We start from the raw sequence: 19174 nt of genomic DNA, 5'->3' as shown, positions 1-19174 counted from the left end.
CTTCCTGCTGCCAATGAAATATCTCCTGCTGAGATTCCTTGATGCATGTCACCAAGACTAAGGTATTTGGGTCACTGACAATTTCAATAACCTGCTTTTGGATACACAACTCTCTTCTGTTGGAATTTAAATCACTCACTAATGTTTAAAAAGGACAAATGTTTTAATTTGTATTTTAAAATACAATTTAGATTGTAATGTAAAAATACATATCTTCAGAACTGTATCTAACAGAATAAATATTTGTAGAATAATTACAGCAAAGTACCACTAAGCTAAAGTATTTGAAATGCAGAATTACAAATAAAATACATATGACTAGGTCAAGAAATAACATAATACCTAATGAATTATTGTAGAACCTATGAATAAAAATAGCCTTAACTGTTTATTCAGTACCTTTAGAAAGAACACCAGGAAACATGTCAGACCTTCATTTTCTCCGTTCAGATCTTATCTCTGAATATCCTCCTTCCCAAAATACAAAATTAGTTACCTTTTCTGTATTCATAAAGCATGGCTGTCTCTCTTTTCCTGGTATTCTGCTCAAATTGCAATATTTCTATCTTTCTGTGACATCTCTTACTGGATATCTTATCCTCTAATTGTTGAGAATGCTCCTGCAAAGAATATTTTCCTGTCTCACACTTTAATCTGAAAGTCTCAGCTTTTAGGTTCCTGTGGTTCCTTCTTTTCTCACCAAGCCAGAAGATCCTTGCCCTCATTTTCAAAGGATTTCAGAGATTTTTCACGATTTATGTATTCCCATTCATGCACCATTCTGGCTCCAGTTCCCACTGCACATTGGGCTGTGACTTTGGCCATCACTAATACATTTTAAGATACCTATTCCTGTACTTCTTTTAGGCTGCACCTTATGCTAATGAGGAAGCCTTCAAAATATTGGCGAAGCTAGATTGTGAACATCCATTCACAACTTGCTCTGATGTGCTGCTTGCCGAAGAGAAACAGGTTATGGGCTATTCCACAACTCAGATGGACTCAAAAATGGCCCAGTGGCTGGGCCAGAGGCTGCTGATGAGTGGCCAGCAGACTGGGTGGGGGCCAGTAACCAGCACTGCACCCCAGGGAACAGTCATGGAGCCTGTTTCACATCCCCATTAAAGATCTAGTTGATGGGGCAAAGTTGTCTGTTGGCATTAAATGTGAGGAGTGGCTGATATGCGAGAGGGCTGTGCTCCATCCCGAGGGACCTCAGCAGGCTGGAGAAATGGGCAGACAAGAACCTCATGAAGCTCAACTTGGCCAAGTGCGAAAGAACAACCCCAGGCACCAGTACATGATGAGGGTGACACAACTGGAAAGCAGCTTTGCAGAAAAGGACCTGGGGGTTCTGGTAAATACCTTGCTGCGGATGAGTGAGCAATGTGCTTTGGCCAGGCAGAAAGCAAATTTTTTTGTTCTGTGAACAGCAATTGGGAAGAGTGTTGTCCCTACTTGACCTATGGTGAACCTTCCTCACTACTCAGCACAGTTGAGGTCACGCCTGCAGTGCTGTGCCCATTTCTGAACTTCTCAATACAACAGAGACATGGAAGAGTCTAGCAAAAGGGCACTAAGATAATTAAAAGACTGGAGCACTTCACATATGAGGAAAAACTGGGAGAGCTGCAATTATCCAAACTGGAGAAATGAAGGTTTAGGGGGATCTCATCCGTGTGGGTAAATAGCTGAAGGGAGGGTATAAAGATGACAGAGACAAGTTCTTTTCAGTGGTGCCTAGTGACAGGTCAGTAGGGTACTGTGGCTTCTCCCTTGCACAGATGGATTGAGGGAGTAGGCCCTGTTCAGTCTGAAGACAAGATGACTGGGAGGGCACCACATCAATCTCTGTTGGTATCTGAAGGGAGGGTGTCAAGAGGAGGGAGCCAGGCTCTGCTCCATGGTTCTGAGCAACAGGACAAAAGGCAATGGGCAGAAAATTATTCACAAGAAATTTCACCTGAACATTAGGAATAACTTCTTTAAATGCAGGTGACCATGCACTGGAAGCAATCACCCACAGAGGCTGTGGAGTCTCCCTCACTGGAGATGTTAAAGAACTGTGCGGACATAATCCTGTGCCCTGTGCTCTGGGATGATACTGCCTGACCCATTGTGGTCCCTTCCAATCTTATCCCTTCTGTGATTCTGTGACATAAGGCAGCATAAATAAATTTACTGCAATACATACATTATAAAGCCTCCAAATACAATTGCCCAGTACTGAAAGAGAGTCTAAGTTTTACCACACCTTAAATGCTATCTAAAAAAAACCCCCAACATTGCTGAGTTTCGTAAAATAAAGGCTCAGGAGCATCATTGTTGGCAAGACTGCAAGGCCTCTTGCCACAGATAAGTAACTGAAGTGACAGAGCAGGAAATATGAGGCATGAAGGAGTAACAGAGATTTCTCAAGAATCTCCCCATGCACTTGAGGCTGCCAAGGCATCTCCAAACTGCTCTCAAACCATGCTATTTTTCACTGGTAATTAATTAGCTGTAGAGCAGAAGCAGTATTCCCGAAAAGTGTCTTCCTTCCTCTCTTGTCTGGTCAGATATTTTCCTCTGAAGCACTGAACAGGACATTAGATGTGTATGAGCACCTGCAAAGGATAAACTGCCTGAGCTTGTAGCTCTTTTTATCCAAGTCCCAGTCCCAGAGCCACTAACTCAGATCATTTATTCTCTTTTCTTTATCATCAGAGGGATACCTGCTTAAGTCCTAAATTCAGAAAGCTGGAGGTTTTATGCAAATGTCCTCATGTGCTGTTTTGTGTAGCAATGAATATGCATTATCCAATTTGCATGAACCCCCAACAGTAAATTCCTTCAGTCTCTCATTTTCTTCCCTATCACCAGCAAAATTTCTCTCTACTTCTCCACTCCTCTCTGTCAGTTTCAACATTAGACATATTCTGTAATCTCTAAGGGACCTGCTTCACCATCAACCTTTTGGTTCCTAACCTCCTCCATTTTTTATTCTCCAGGCACCTCTTCATATCCACTCCTCAGTTCTCTCAGGCTAAGCCCTCACCACCTTCTTCTGGCAATTCTGTTCTACTGCAGACACTTCTCAATTTACCACTACATATGAACCCCATATTTTTGCTGGATATGATCCCCATCATGTGCTCATCCACAGTGAGGCAGAGATGTACAATAAGAAAATAGTGGAACAACAATATTAAATCAATCAGTATTATTTTTGACCATCAACCTCACACTACTGTGTGAAATACAGTAAAATCACCAAATATATCTAAGGTGCATTTTCACAAAACACAGCAAAGCCTCTAGACAGAACACAAGAAATATCACTGGTTACACCACTGTAATCTGCAGTATTCACCACGGAGTAAGATGACCTATCACTGCATTCTTAAGGACCAGTTTTCTATTGCTCATATCAGTAAAATTAATTTACTGGGTTGAAAAGTGCATGTTTACCTGTGTGATTTTTGTTAGGCAGTTTGCTAGGACTACTGCCTGTGAATGCTTAAGATTTTTTTTTTTAATAAATTAGATGAAAAAATGAAGCACTTCTGGTAGCCAGGTAGGTGTGGGAAAATATTTTACTTATCCTTGTGAGCTCCTGTGTTTGTATGATTTGAAGATTTTTATTAGGTAGAAGATGAATTCCTTAGGCTGAGAATATTTTTTTGTTGTTGTCTGCTTGGAAAATCATCAAAACCTAGCCAGGTTTCATGACTTTGAAAAAATCAGCTACCCAATGCTTGCAAGACAGTTTTTTGCTTTTTTTTAATTGTAATGGAGAAATCAGGAAGCCCCCTTTTGCTAGTACAGTCCACTTCAGGTCTACATGTTAACAGAACCAGTAATAGCTGCTCTATTTAAATATACAGTTGGATGTTCAAATGATTTGCAATAAAGAGAATAAAAAATAGAGAAGTAGTTTCCATTTTTATTAGTACTGTTATTATTATAATTACTAAGCTTGTGTGACAGAAGTGCTGTAGTTTAATGCCAACCATATATTCCATAGATCGAATAAGTAAGATCAGATAAGTCATGGAGCAATATAACTCCTTAGAATAACACCGGAGACTATTTAACTAATTAAATGGGGTGATAATAGGCACTTTACCAAGCATCAAGGACATAAAAAAGAAAAATGTAGTTTAGGAACCTTACTCCTGGCGAGTGAAAGAAATTCCAAGACAGAGACTCCCAACACTGAGAAGTAAGGTATCTATTAAGCCATTAGAGTTCCTGGTAACTGAGCTTCTAAGATCATGTATTTGCTCTCCATTACATAATAGTATACCTTAGATAACTGTCCCTTACAGACAAAATTTCATAGGTAAAACCCTGAAAAAGAGAAATAGTGTTCAGAGGCTAAATAGCATTTCCTCTGCAATTGCAAATCTGATCCACATTACTGCTCTATACACAGGAAATTATGTCTGAAACTCATTACAGGTCTCTGCTCTCAATACAAGAGAGATTAGGAAGATTTTTTTTTATTTATTTTTTATTTGAGTTCAGAGAAAAGGGGACCATAACCAACTGTGGTCAGCAAAGTGGAACAGGTCAGGAAAAGTAGGTTGTGGCAATAAGACTAGCAGCAGGGTAGAAAACATTGAGGGGGAGTGTGGGGAATGGAAGAAGGCACAGATAAAAAGCTGGAATCTGGAACTAACAGCATGAAATAAATGAAGTGAAAGGGAAGAAGAGAAATGTGGCAAGGAGCCAGGATGTAGGTAGAAACAGACTAATCAGAAAAATGAAAGACGAAAGTGACATGTGAGGAAAAAAACCCTGAGATTGAACAAGGGAGATTGGGACTGTAAGCAAGTGGGACAGAAGGGCAGGAAGGTTGGCATGAAGTCAAAGTAGAAAAAAAATGAAAGCTTGGATGAGAACTGGGGAATGGAGGAGGGGCAGAAGCTGACTGTGCAAGGAATCAGGATTCAGATAAAACGTGCAAGGAAAGGGCATGAAGCCAGGCAAATGAATCGGACAATAAGGCAATAGAACAAGGACAAGAATGGAACAGACTGGAGGCAATGGGACAAACCAGGCTATGTGTGGGAGGAATGAACCGTAAATACTGCATCTGTCAGACACAGAGCCTGGAATGGAACCCAAGCTCCCCAAGTGTCACCACCACCTTTCTGCAATCAGCAAGTTTAACCTATATGGTCTAAGAGGATGCCTCTTTAACCTCTGGAACAGCTCCAGCAAAAAAAGGGAAGCTTAATGCTGTTTTCAGCTGTTAAAGCAAGTGGCAAAGGTCATGTAAATGGCTTTCTACAGCTGATGTAAAAATTGCATGAGTCTTTACTTGAAGACTGATAACATACATTTCTATTTTTCAATCCACCAGGAAATTACACAGAGAAAAACAAAATAAATCACGGAAAATGTTATGTGATCTTGTGATTAAAGATGTTTGTAAGTTATGGTCCTACAAGTTATAGATTTATCTTACAAAGATCAGAAATCTTCCACTTTTCAAAGTTTTTCCCTGAAAAGCCTTGTTAGACTTATTTTTGCATACTTGCATTTCATATATGAAAGTCACTATAAATGATACTTTAAAGAAAATTAAATTTACATTGATTGGAGAGATTCTGCAATAACCAAGTATATAGTGTAGACTATGCACACCTCAGCTTTAAAAACACACACTTAAACACTGAGAATTTTATAGTAATTTTGTAAACTGAGAGTTTTCCTAGTCTTTATATGAAACAACTCTTTTGTTGTTTCAAATTCAAACTCTTTTCTTATTGTTTGAATCTAGGATACCTTATGTTCTCTGCCCACAATTAGCATTTGAATCATCTATAGAAATCTTGTGAACATATTGAGAGTGGAAAAAAAGATATCACAAGCAGAAATCCCAAAGTGAGCTCTCTGTTTGAGGAAAGTGAATGTAATTTGATCTGAAGGGAAATGCAGCTCTTCTACCTGAGTACAATCACAATTTCCAAACACGAACAAAAAGACTAAAGAGTGAGATATGTCTGGATAAAACATGCTCTAGAGGATTTTCTGACCATAAATTAAAGTCTCCAGCTACTTGTCAGGGAAAATATTTATTTCCTGTGTGACTACAATCTATTCTTTTTGAAACACTAAGCAAGCATCCCCTTCTTTAGGTGCTTCTCACTGAAAGCATTTGTGGAGTGTGGTTGCACAAGTTCAGAAAATGCATTCAAAGGAACTCCTGTGGCAATGGCCAAACTTCATGAGATTGAGTATCATTTCCCACAGTGAGTTCATATATCCATCTACACTGTAGCAAATTCTAGCAACAGATGTGGATTTTTTTTGTTTTGTTTTGTTTGGAGTGCAACATGCTCTTAAAGAAAAGAAAAAATAATCTACAGGTAATAGTTGAGTGAAATTACTAATCTGTTTTGGTAATGATGAGCAAATTAGTTCCTATAATAAGAGGGTATATAATCTGAATTTAAGTAAGAAGCAACGTCCCTTTTACAAGCTGAAATAAATGTTGTGTTTCGATGAACTGACTAATCAGAGGGGCACGATCCAGATCAACCAAATGTGTGTAAGGGAGAAAATACATACAGAGTGACAATTTCACACATTCGAAAATGACACAGGACTTATATAATTTGCTAAGAAACATGAGGTAGACATGAGGACATCTGTAAGTTGTTTTTATTTATGTGGAGTATTCCCAATTTATATTGGAAGAAATCCTTGCTAGTACAGGAGTTATTCTTGCAGAGATTCAGTCAGCAGTTGAATAAATGTCTTATCTGTTTTTTTTTTTACATCATGAAACCCTTTAAACCTCAAAGCCAGAGGCTAAATCTGTCTTACTGAGTAGGAGGGTGCAATGGAGCAAGCTTAAGTATCCCTTATAATCCACACTGCTTAACTGTTAGCTCTCCCCCTGACTCTCCTTTGGACCACTCCAACCAGCTCTCTAGAAACATGACTAATCTCCTACAGAGGAAACTAGCTTTAAACAATATGAATGCGAGCCAGGCTGTTGCCTGGCTTAATCCCTAGTCCTCTTTTATTTAGTGATTTAACACTTTAGACATAAGCAACATCCCCCAAGGATGAAATTTTGGGAGAGGTAGTGTTTAAGCTACTGCAGAGTCAGCTCTGACCTGCATGTCTCCGATATCTGTTTGAAAGGTGACATTTCTGTGATAAACAGCAAAGAAACAGCTTGTGCCTGGGAATTGTGCCAAAGTACCCAAGGCAAATGTCAGAGCTGCAGCCTATTCCCACCATGGGGAGGGCGAGTGTGCGCTCTCCTGATCACAGGAGCTGGAAGATGTCCAGCAGGGACAGCACTACCAATGCCAGATTACTAGCCGTCCACAAAGCAAATTCAAATTAAGGGACCAGCCTGAGAAACACAAGTTGCCCTTCTGCAGCTGGCACCAGAGCCAGCAGGGACAGGGCGGTACCCAGGCGACGATGACGACGTGTGCCCTGTGCTGGTGAGACAGACAGCAACCACAAATACACCAGCACTGCCCCTGCTGCGGGACAGGGACACAAAGAGCTCCAGCTGTCACCAAAAACAGGGCTAAACATGTCTATGCCCAAAAGGCCCTGGTAAATTTACATAGACAACACTAACATATTCTAATTTCTTGAGGCTATCTTTGTTGCCTCAATAATCTTATTTTGAAGAGGTTTTTGTGTGTCACAGGCGCAGATTTGGATCTGTGTTGTAGAGGTTATTATTTTCCACCATTTTATTAGGGTAAAATGATTAAGGTAAGTAACTCTGATCTTAATACCCCAATAACATCAAATGTTTTGGTTATAATGTTAATATGCATTAAAAACACAAAATTGCCTTTACCCTTAATACTTATAGGGGGGTGGGGGAGGAAATTACAGCAGTCCTAGAAACTCAGAATGACATTGTTTAAAAATAGGTCCATTTTTTAATGTTTTCAGACTAGTAGTATTTCAATTAACAGTCTATTACATCCATTAATAACCTAATCTGTTTCTGTAAAGCAGATTCCTGTCTTACAGAGACTGACCTTCAGGCAGTCGCCTCAGCTGCCCTATTCTGTACTCAGTAGCCATATCCTGTACACAATCCTCAAACTGACCAGCAATATCCTGTATTCCTGTACAATAAAAATATTCTACTCCGGATCTACACATTCTGTCACTAATAGGAAGATTCATTTACCATTCACCCATGCTCTGCTTTAATATTCAGACTAATAATTTTTTTACATTGCAAATTTATCCATTAAACTGGTTTTCTTTACACATATTTCTAAGATACACACAGATAATTTTTTTTTCAACATCAGATAATACATACTGACACTTAAAACTCTTACTTATTCTCTTTCTGGAAACAATACAACAGCATTCTGCTATGTTTTGCTTGTGATAAGATTGGTTTTGTTTTAAATATCTAACTCTGCCCCTCCTAGGATTCCCTCTGTACAGCTTATGTTTTCTAAATATCATCAGCTCAATGCCCCCTTCATGATGACTAGGGAGACCCAGAACACCAGTGGGCAATTGCACCATCATTTAGCCCCACACTTTGATCTGGATTTCTCATGAAGGATTAAAAAATGTTCAGATTACACCTCTGACATATGCTAGCTGCCCATGACTTCTATAACCAAGGAGGGTCACACCTGTAAGCAATGAATCATAATCCCTATTTTAAATGCATCTAAAAATTTAAATGTTTATCATTTTCTGAGTTGTCTTCTAAAGGTGATTCTTCCCATTAGACAAGAAAAAGCTTTGACTTTGTCCTTAATTTTAATTTGCTAAATTTGGTTGAAAGAACCCCTGAAATAAAAATGGGTTTGCCATTACCAAGGAATCTCTATGAACCAGGTTTATTGTAAGGTGTGGATGAAATGTCTTTCACATGATTAGTTCACTCATATTGATGTATCTTTCACCAGTAATTTTATATATAAATTACTGTGGAAGATGCGGCAGTAAGATTCTTATAATCCACTTAATTTGCAACTTGAGATTTGTAACAAGAAGCTTACAGTGCCTTATTCTTTACAAGTTTCCTCCTGTGCAGAAATGAATTTTCTCACTATAAATTTAAACTTACAGAGTTCCTTGGGGTTTATTTTTTAGGTTTTTTTTGTTTTTTCTCCAGGTAATGTAAATTAGTACCATCTCCATTATTGCTATGCTCTTGCAAATAGTGAAATGTGTGGGTTTTCTTCCCATTTTGTGTATTTACAAATATAGAACAGTCTATGTAGAGGGCTGAAGTGCTTCAACTTAGTCTAGATGTTACTCTAAAATAGATTAACAAGTTCTTCATATTCCAATTTTTTTTTGTAAGATAATAATGTATGTAAATAATAATAATGTAAATATATGTATGCAAGGTATATGCCATAAAATAGCTCAAAAACTAAATCTGTAATTTGTATAACTAATTTAATAACATTTTATTAAGGTGAGAAGCGTCTCCACATGAAAAATGCATCTGCAGCTATTTTATAAACACTGAAAGCTATCAGTCCTTAAGACTCCTGTAATATAGTATTATTCCAATATTGGATGGGGTTTGGTTGCAGGTAGTGCTAGAAAACTATCCAATGACAAATGTTTACAATAGGTTTTCTGAAGTTTCTGCGACCACTTATTAAAGGATCATTGCTTATTAGACAAGCCATAGGACAAGTAAAGGTTATTTTGCTGTTCAAATGTATGTCTGGATGGACAGAAATCCTCTCAAGAACTTAAAAGGACAGCAAACTTAAACAAAATAGACTTTATGACAGTCTTCCAGTACAAGATATTTATCACTGTAGCAAGTTTTTCAAGTGTGACTTTTAAAAAAAAGATGCCACAGATAAGTGTTAAAAGAGTGTGATACTGTAAGGGATCAAGTCCAGACTTTCTATTAAATGCTTTTTCAGGGAACATTAAAATTTTTTGCTAAAAAATAATTATTTCCTAATAAACGTATTTTAATTTAGAAGAGACTATCCAATTAATGTCTTATCTAAAGTTATTTCCTTTCTGCCAAACTACTTTTACCCAAAATAGGAACGATGCTTATATTAGTCTATAATTAATTACTCAAAATGGAATTATAAATATGATATGCATGTGAATTCACGCTAAGGCTAAAAGAAATTTTAAAATTATCATCATAAGAAAGAAAATTTTAAAAACACCCTGATGGTGTAGTTACTGAAAGAAGTAGAATATATGCAATAAATCCCTTTAATAAAGGAATTTAAATTATTTACTTGTTTCTTACAAACAGAATCACATGAAAGCTGTATTTATCTGCTTAATAACACTGGCAAATTACATATGATGGTAATAAGATATTTCTAAACTTTATTATTTACTGACAGTACAAAGGGAAGATATTTGGCCTGTATTTAGCTAATTTTAGTGAAGGAAAGTACAATGCTCCTTCATGGTCTTTGTCTGTGTGTACCCATGCTGGTTACATAGAGACTAGAGCAGCTGTTCCCTGACTCCTCACTGAAAAATCCTGAAATAGTAAGAATTAACACTATTGTCATCTGGGATGTAAGGGAGATGCAGTCCAACAAAACTGCTAACAAAAAGGATCATTTCAAAAATAGCAGTCTGAGGTCTTAGAATTCCTCAAAAGGAAAGACATTTTTTCCATTAGCCACTTTCAACTACAAACTTTACATGTACAGGCCTGTTTCTAAAAGAAAAATTGCTGCTTTCACATGGAAAAGAGTATTTCAAGTCATCCAGAGTTAGTGTTGCAAACATATGCATGCTACAGACACATAAGGAAAGGTAAGTCCTTTCCCAGCCCTTCCAAGTGATTTCTTTCAAGTCTTCTTCAATTGAACTCAGGTTTAGCTCTACAACAGAAGAAATGTACAGCTGTAGTATAAAGACATTGTTGCAGTACAAAGCCCTAACTTGTAAGCCATCCTAAAATGTGAGAATAAGAAGCTCAAGACTGCATCACGGCTATCCCTTACTTCTGAGAAAGAGTTTTTCCTGCCCTACTGAAGTCTGAACACAGGCAGAGTGAGTGCAGAGGTATCAGTGAGAGTAGTAGAACTGAAGCAGAATTACAGAACAGGACAGGGTGAGATATGATGAGAAAATTAAATCTACAGTAAATTCAAAAGACCTCTGATACCTCACTTGCTAAGAAAACTTTGGTTCAGTATATCTTTGTGTGAAATTTTTCTTTGTGCATTTACACTACCTGAAGTTATTGATGATACACTTCAGGCCACATATATGTATATATATAACCCAGTAACTTAATCTGTTATACAAATATGCAGATCTTTGACACTCTATGAAAGAGCAGGCACAGGGTATCTCAATAGGAGAAATCTATTCCCATCAGAACTAACTAATCTAAATAAACACATAATTTTTACTATATTACTATAACTTTTGCTACATTTTTATTATTTTCTTGTTATAAAGTGTATTATTTATTTTCTGAAGTCTGAGCTAAGATGTATCACAGAGGTTTTTAGAAGACACCTACAAGTAAGTGGTGATTTGTGAGCCCTGAGGTGAGTTGAGAGCTGTGAAGAACTCTCCTAAAATGGTCAAACTGTAACAAAGACTCACTGAACGTGTCTGGGGAGACTGAGGATGAAGGAGAACTGAAAAGGTAAGAAAACTGAAAACTAAAAAAAGTATTAAGAGGGACAAGTCATGTTTAGGCATGGCCTCTAAATCCCAAACCCAGGACACCCTTCCACAACTCAGTGACTGGAAAGATTTGAACACAGCTGCTAGATGAATCCTGGACATTTACTCACAGAAATACACACAGCAAAAATCTAAATAAATGTTGATATTAGATTGTTAAAAAATAACAGACAAAGTGTTTATTTTGTCTTCCTTACAAATGTCAATGCAAACCTAGTTTTTGCCTGCAGACAAACTGTTGCTGGTAGTAGATTGAGCTGTTTTGGGTTAGTAACTTTACAAGCTTCATTCTCAAATGGTCTCTATCATTTGAGATGCCAATCTGTACTACATGAATGAGGAAGTTCATTGCATTAAAGTAAGGACACTCTCCCAGACTTGAAAGCATTTGCTATTGCTACAGAAGACTACCATAAAGGAAAGGGAATCAGGTGAAAAATCATGTTTTACCTGTCCATACTTTGCAGCCAAATGTAGGGGTGTCCAGTACTGATTATCCACTGCATTGAGATCAGCCCCATGATCCAGTATCAGAGATGCAACATTCTTGTATCCATTAGCACAGGCCACATGCAGCTGCAATATAAAAGTTAAATTTTGCATATATTAATAGTTTAAAGACTTCATCCATGGTGTACTACTTTATATCTTTACTAAATCACAGTTACAGCAAACACAAAATGTACATTTGATTACTACAGGCTAGAAAACCACTGTAGAAGCTTTTTTAGCATTTATAAAAAGATGCACCTGAAAAAAACAATTCTAGCTTTTTGTGAGCTACTAAAAAATCTATTCTATCACTTTTTATATAACTTCAAGTGAACATGCTGTCAAACACAAAGACTTCATGAGCCAAGGCAGAATCATAGATTTCAACAGAGCTTGAGCTCTCTTCAAGCCCAGAACTTTCTTTTGTAGAAGTTCAAGTATCCCAGATTTAAGCTGACACTACTCCAAAATGAATTCATTAGCATATAATCAAACCAAGCACATTGACACAGCAGCACAAAATTAGTGGCAAAAAATATTTTATCAGTTTTGAACCACAAAGATGTTATTTTCTATACTTGCATTGCTTCCCTAGATACTGAATTTTATAAACTGGTAATTGTTTAAACAATTTTAGTTGATTTTCTGTATCTCTAAACTTCATTTAAGAGTCAAAGTGGAAGAGAAGGAGGGTGGAAAATGCAGTAACAGAGAGACAAACTCAGGTTAGCAGTAACCTCAGGAGGTCAAGCAGTGCAACTTGCTGTTAAAACAGGGATAACTTCAAAGGTAGCTGTGTTTGCTCAGGGCTTGTCACTCTGAGTAGCAAATACTCTAAGAATGACAAAGTGTGAAAACTGTAATGGCAAGAAAAGAAAAAAAAAAAGAAATTAAAAAATATCTTTATAAATGACCAATTTGAAGAGCTGGACATTATCTTTTGAAATGTATTATTATTTAAGGCTCTATGTTTGGAATTTACATCAGCAATCAATTCCACTATATGTTATTTATAGAATGAGATTTTTTAATAGAAAAAACCCCAGCAGCCATGTGGTGTTTTATTTAAAACAAATAGCAAGTGTGCAAAATAAATTAAAAAAAAACTATAGAATACCAAACGCGTCTTGTGAACAGAGAAAAAGGGAAAGACATAATAGGGCAATAAAATTATTTTTTCTCATAATAATCAAGCAGAAGAAAATGCAATAAGGAATCCGATATCAGGGAAAATATGCAATTTGCAGGTTTTGGTAGAAATGTTATATGTGGTGAAGAGCTGTTGAGGCACATATTTCATATGATGAGATTGACCCAGGTTACAGTTTAGTGGTCTTTACTTTCTCATAGTCCTCTACTGTGATTTCAAATATTCCTTTCACTTCTGGGAACAAGGGGGACAAGGCCTGAATTTGGAATTTGGTAAAATATAACCGATCATCCCAGTCAGAAGAACTTAATACTCACACTGGTATAGGAATAGGGCATAGGAATATAGCAGAAATTGAGAAGTCAGATTATAGTTGGTCCCTGTATCCCCAGACTGCACAGCCCAACTGCATGACTTTTTCTCCTCCAAGCATTGTTAGAAGTAGATATTCTTTTTCTGGTGATTGAAATGGATGGATAATGGCAATAAAAAGGTCTTGCAATAAACCTGTCACTACAACTGTGTAGTTCCAAAGTCACTGCAAGAACAGGAGACACTAAAATGAGAGCTCAAATATAATTCCCTTACCTGCTGTTTCTGGTTCAACTGCACACACAGAGCATGCATAAAGTTTTCACTATGAACGTGATGGATGCAGAGGGAAAGAAGACAGTCAACTCATCCAAGTCTTCCCTGGAAAGGGTGCAAAACTCCCCTGGGAGCCAAACTGTGATTCTGAATGCTATGATTTCCAATGTACAAAACCCTCAAATTTTTCCTGTAATTTGGCATAGCTTCATGGTGGAGGGAGGGTGTGTTTTAACAGAAGAAACTACAGTTTCTATCCAGACATCAACTTGACAAGTGCTATTTTCAAGCAGTGTAAAAGCTCCTAGGAAATATTTTATGGTTGAAATATTTAAAAGAAAAACTATTAGAGGAGAATACAGCAGAAAAAAATCAGTGTCTGTTAGTACTGCATGTGCACAAATGTAGTTGTTATGAGTCAACGAGAATGTATGTATTTATATTTTTAAAGAAACTTTTTGCTTGATTCATCTTAACTTACACATGGACTTAGAGATTATATATATATATATTTATTCATTTATTCTGTCAAGAGAAAACAAAACTGATTTGAGACTTAAAACAAATATATTTGTCTTTTTTGTACAGATAGATGTAGAGGAACAAAACTCTATTTCCAGAACCCTCTGATACAACATTCACAGACTGGCTGACTCAACACCCACGAATAAAGAGATAATTGTTTAAGAAGTCTGGATTTTCCACCAGTTTGTCAAATCTCAAAGAAAAGAAATCTCAAAGAAAAGCAAAGTTACCTACTTTGTATCTATTTCTTGAAAAAATCAAATTCCAGCATAAAAACTTCTCATGCAAAAAGTATCTCTTTTGTCAACATTCTACTAAGCAAACAGCAAAATCCCCAAAGTAGCCACAATGTTGTACTCCCACTATTTGCAGTTCTGCTAAACATCTTTCAGAAACACATTTCAACTATTCCAGCTAACTACAGGAAAGGTTTTATATATTTGGATTTATTTAAGTTCATAACCCAGTTTAACTCAGACAATTCTGATTAAAATAGCAATAGAAGTTAAGTACAATAGCTATGTGAGTTAGCAGCTTAGATAAAAATATAGGAAACTGGAAGGTAAATTAATGCTTTCATGGAATAAACTAAAGCTTATGCTGTTTCTTCCCACCCCTTCCCTGCTGTCCTCCTGTTTTTAAATACTGCCTTGGGGTTGTCACCCCAAAAGTCAGTGTTCTGTTTCTATAGAGAGCCAGTGTCTGGACTCAATCCAGGTATGAGGCTGATCACTTTTTCAGTTATAGCTTAAACACTCCACAGGTATTAAAATATGGAATAATTTAGTATATTAATTCAGTATCAGGCAATGTAATTCAATGCAAATGCAGAAATGATAGCAATAATTATTAGTGCTCTAATTGCACTCGTACAATATTTGCAGAAGAAAACCCAAATTACTTTTCAAAACATATTCAATATATTAATGCTGCTGATTTACCATTTATTGATTAAATGACTGATTGATTGATTGACAATGGTGTTGAAGATTTTATATGCAGAGGGAACATTCCACAGACATGCTATGGAAATACACATGAAATTAGAATTTGACAGCTGAAGAAATACAAGTTCTGACAAAACAAATGGATAGAAGATCTGTTGGCAGAAAAAAAAAAGTATAATAAAACCCAGTGACTATAAATAACATGCAAATTTAGGAGTAGGAGTATTTTTCCATGTATGTAGTTAATGCTTCAATACACTGGACCAAGACTGGATTGCCACAAGAGACAGTGTTTTAGTAGAGCTCAGGCAGAAGATAGGAGCCAAAACCAGGGATCACTGAGTGAAGTTTCAGCCCCTCTCTCACACAGAACGTCAGAGACCACATGTATCTACTGCAGCTTTAAACTATGGTGCTAATATTTTTACTATTAAATTTTACTTTGCATATTTGTTGTCCAGGAAAATTGTCATTGAGTTGTTGCACTACCCTATTTTAAAATCCATACTATGCATGGAATTGACACACAGCTATTTTCAGAACCAGGTAGAACCAAAACCCTCCTAAGAGAATTGCCTTGAAAACATGCTGAACTTGTTGCAACACATGCATATTCCCAGGGTGATGATTACATGCTGCCACTCACCAGGGTAACTCCTTCATCATTCTTTTGATTCACACTCCCTCCACTCGAGATGAGCTGTCGGACATCTGTAAGCATTGTCACAGCCCTCTGAATCTTCATTTGGCGTAAGGAATTCAGCTCTACACCTGGCAAAAGAAAAGGACAAAACTTTCTGCTATTTTATTCATCAATAAAGAGCAGATATATTGATTGTGAGTTCTGGGTTTTTAAAAGCTTAATCAACATTTAAAGAGATTTTAGTATATATTTTTGAGTGTTTACTTACCTGCAGTTACCAGAAAGTCTACTCCTATATTTATCAGTCGATGCATGGATGATTTAAGTCAGTGAGTAATATCCAATAAACCACCCTGATCTCCTACTGACTGCAAGAGCAGTTACAGGTAAAGGAGGTGCAATGGAAAATAATTTAAAAATCTAAGGAGGCCACTCAAGTGTTTGGTACTTATTTAATTTTTGTTGTTGTTGTTGCATTGTTTCAGCCCTCCAAATACATCACAGCACCCAGAGCAGTCCCTCAAATTTGGTGGCTGAACTGCTTGAGAGACTGAGTCAAGACAATTACATTAAAACTCAACACTTTATGTGCCTGAGTTATTTTTCACTGAGATTAGCTCTCCAGCTGGACCTAGATAATTTCAAGACACCATAAACCAAGAGGAAATGTGGTGTGGCAGTAGGAACAAAGAGGAGGGGATGAGAGGAATGAAGGGTATGGGATTGCTTGTGTCAGCATTGCTACTGAAGGAACAATTGTCAAAGAAGAGTATAAAAAAGAACTTAAGCAAGGCACTTTATAACCAAAAGAAAGCATGGTCTCCAGTTTGAAGAGGTTTAGAATAAGAACCAGGATATAGCAATAGTGTGAAGTGATTAAATTAGCAACTGGCTGTGGTTTGATTGGAACAAATAACCTAAATTTGGGGCTTCATTCTTCTGCTTCTAGTTCCATGTGGTTATTTAAATACATATATAGAAAATGAAATTTGAGTATAAAAATTCTATTCTGGTCATGACATAGCAGAAAATCATATGAAGAAATGATTTTTTATTTCTTTTCCATATTTGTCACTGAGATGAAAAATGACAAACTACAAATTAATTTAATGACTATGTACTTAATAATGTTTTACCTTCAACTTAAGGTTCTTTACACTACTAAAAAAAAATCTGAAGCATATTTCAGGGTAAAATCATATTTTGAGTTTCTTAGTTTTAATCTGCCCTGTAGAAATGGGTGCATATTTATACCCTTGTGTAAATGGGTGCACAATATGTAGTTCGTCAAAGAATTCAAATTTTTTTCCAACATGCCACTGTATATACAGCTTTATGTTCTGTAGCCTGAAACATTTGTAAGAGTTTCTGCTCTGCAGTGAAATGTTCAGTGTGAGCACTGTCTTCCTATTCTCTTAGTTTTAGACCTGTCACCTAAATGATAGTTAAAAACACCAAATATAAAACACAAATACAAACGTGAGATGAATAAAATTTCATTTTCTGTACCTGGATCAAAACTGTAATCTTTTATGTGAATGTAATTTAGACAAACATATACATATGTATACATATATATATATACATATATGTGTGTGTATATATATATATATGATACTGATGGATTAAAGTAGACCCCAAAGGAGAATGTGTTTTAACATCCTACTGCCTGAAAGTTGCTACACCAGAACACAATGCCAATTTCACAGTATGTTCTCAGTGCCTCCTAACAACCAATGTTTTTTGTCAGAACTAAACCTTTCATACCTTCATCACATTTCAGAGCAAGGATTTGAAACTACCTGATGACATTTACAGACTACCAATGCTGCATGATGTCAATTAAATCTTTGTTTTTCTTTTCTGTTTCTACCCATTTCCTGCTTTTTGCAACAGTAAATTAATGGTTTAACACTTTTGTCTCAGTGACAGAACTCTCCCAAATACCTAAGGGCAATATACACCCAAAATTAATTATCATTTTCAGTGTTGACTTGACATATTAAACACTCAACATTGAAGACTGAGTAGATAAAATTAAACTTCACTGGTTCATATGAAGTTTTTTTTTAATGTTTTCAGGTAAGCAAGATTAAAGTTTAAAAATAGATGAAGCATTTTGTACCTGATAAAGGCACACATGCTTAAGTACTGCTGACAGAACTTATCTCAATTTTTTCTTTCTCTTGATATGTCCAGTAAACAATTAGAAAAAGTTTTGGATTTCAAGTAGAGAGGAAAAGGGTGGAAATTAATTTATTACCTCTTTGTCTGAGAATACCTCAAACACTAAAAAAATGAAAACTAAGTTCACAATCCACAAATTAGAAATGCAGTTAGTTTCTGATTTTCCCAGGAAGAAAAACGAAAAAAAAAATCAAAAACACTGAGAGTAAAACACAGCTATTATGATTTCTTTCCTTCATCACGTTCAACATAAATTACAGTAATGCCTACAAGTTGAGAGCAGAGGCCAGCTGAGTCCACTAGCAATTTACTACTAACTTACATCCAACACAGTCAGAGAATTAACATATCAGTATATTGTTATATTAACAGTGAAATATTGATCCTTACTCCCTGTAAATTGCCTTTTATAGAACCCTGGTGTGATTATCTGGGGCCACAAAAAACCTAGCCATTGAAAAATCAATTCTGCTCATGTTCAAGGGAAAATCAAGAAAAGCATTCAGTTGCATTAATTGCTTAATAATTATTTTCTGTCATAAATGTAATGCAGCCATGAGCTCAGAGAAAACACATAAGCCATGCCACAGAGCAACAAAAGTCCCAGTCTGTGTGAATCTGAAACTTATTCAAGACAGCTTTACTGGTTTCAACCTAACAGTTGTAAAAATGAATGAAACATATTTCAATAAATAAACAGAAGTGAATCAGCCCAGCAAGAGAGGTACCAAAGTGACATGCTTCCACAGACTCCACTTTTAAAATATTCAGAATAAGTTTGAAAATGCTGCAGAAACAATAGAGTTTCCCTTTCTCTACCTTTACAAAAAATATAAAGAAAACATGCAAAAACAATCTGTTTCAGTCTTAGAAGCATAGTTGAATTCCAAAACCCAGGAGGTATTAGGCTTCGAGCAAAGACTTCTCTGGTGGGGAGCTGAGAAACAGATTTATCAAGCATGCACATGTATCATTCTGTGAGGCTCA

General features: G+C 36.5%; 1 protein-coding gene across 10 annotated transcripts in view; it reads right to left on the bottom strand.

The window, feature by feature from the left end:
- Nucleotides 1–19174, bottom strand: part of MYO16 (myosin XVI) — a 365514-nt gene that overhangs the window by 184895 nt on the left and 161445 nt on the right. For all 10 annotated transcript variants that reach the window (XM_064407780.1, XM_064407778.1, XM_064407774.1 and 7 more), the window contains 2 exons: nt 16004–16128; nt 12106–12231 (listed from right to left, as the gene is read on the bottom strand). In XM_064407780.1, coding sequence (XP_064263850.1) covers nt 12106–12231; nt 16004–16128 — 251 coding nt within the window. The remainder of the gene's footprint in view (nt 1–12105; nt 12232–16003; nt 16129–19174) is intronic.

This window comes from Passer domesticus, chromosome 2 (genome assembly GCF_036417665.1).
Source record: "Passer domesticus isolate bPasDom1 chromosome 2, bPasDom1.hap1, whole genome shotgun sequence".
Classification (NCBI taxonomy): domain Eukaryota; kingdom Metazoa; phylum Chordata; class Aves; order Passeriformes; family Passeridae; genus Passer; species Passer domesticus.
The sequence above is the reverse complement of the archived record's forward strand: the minus strand, read 5'-3'. Positions and strand labels throughout refer to the sequence as shown.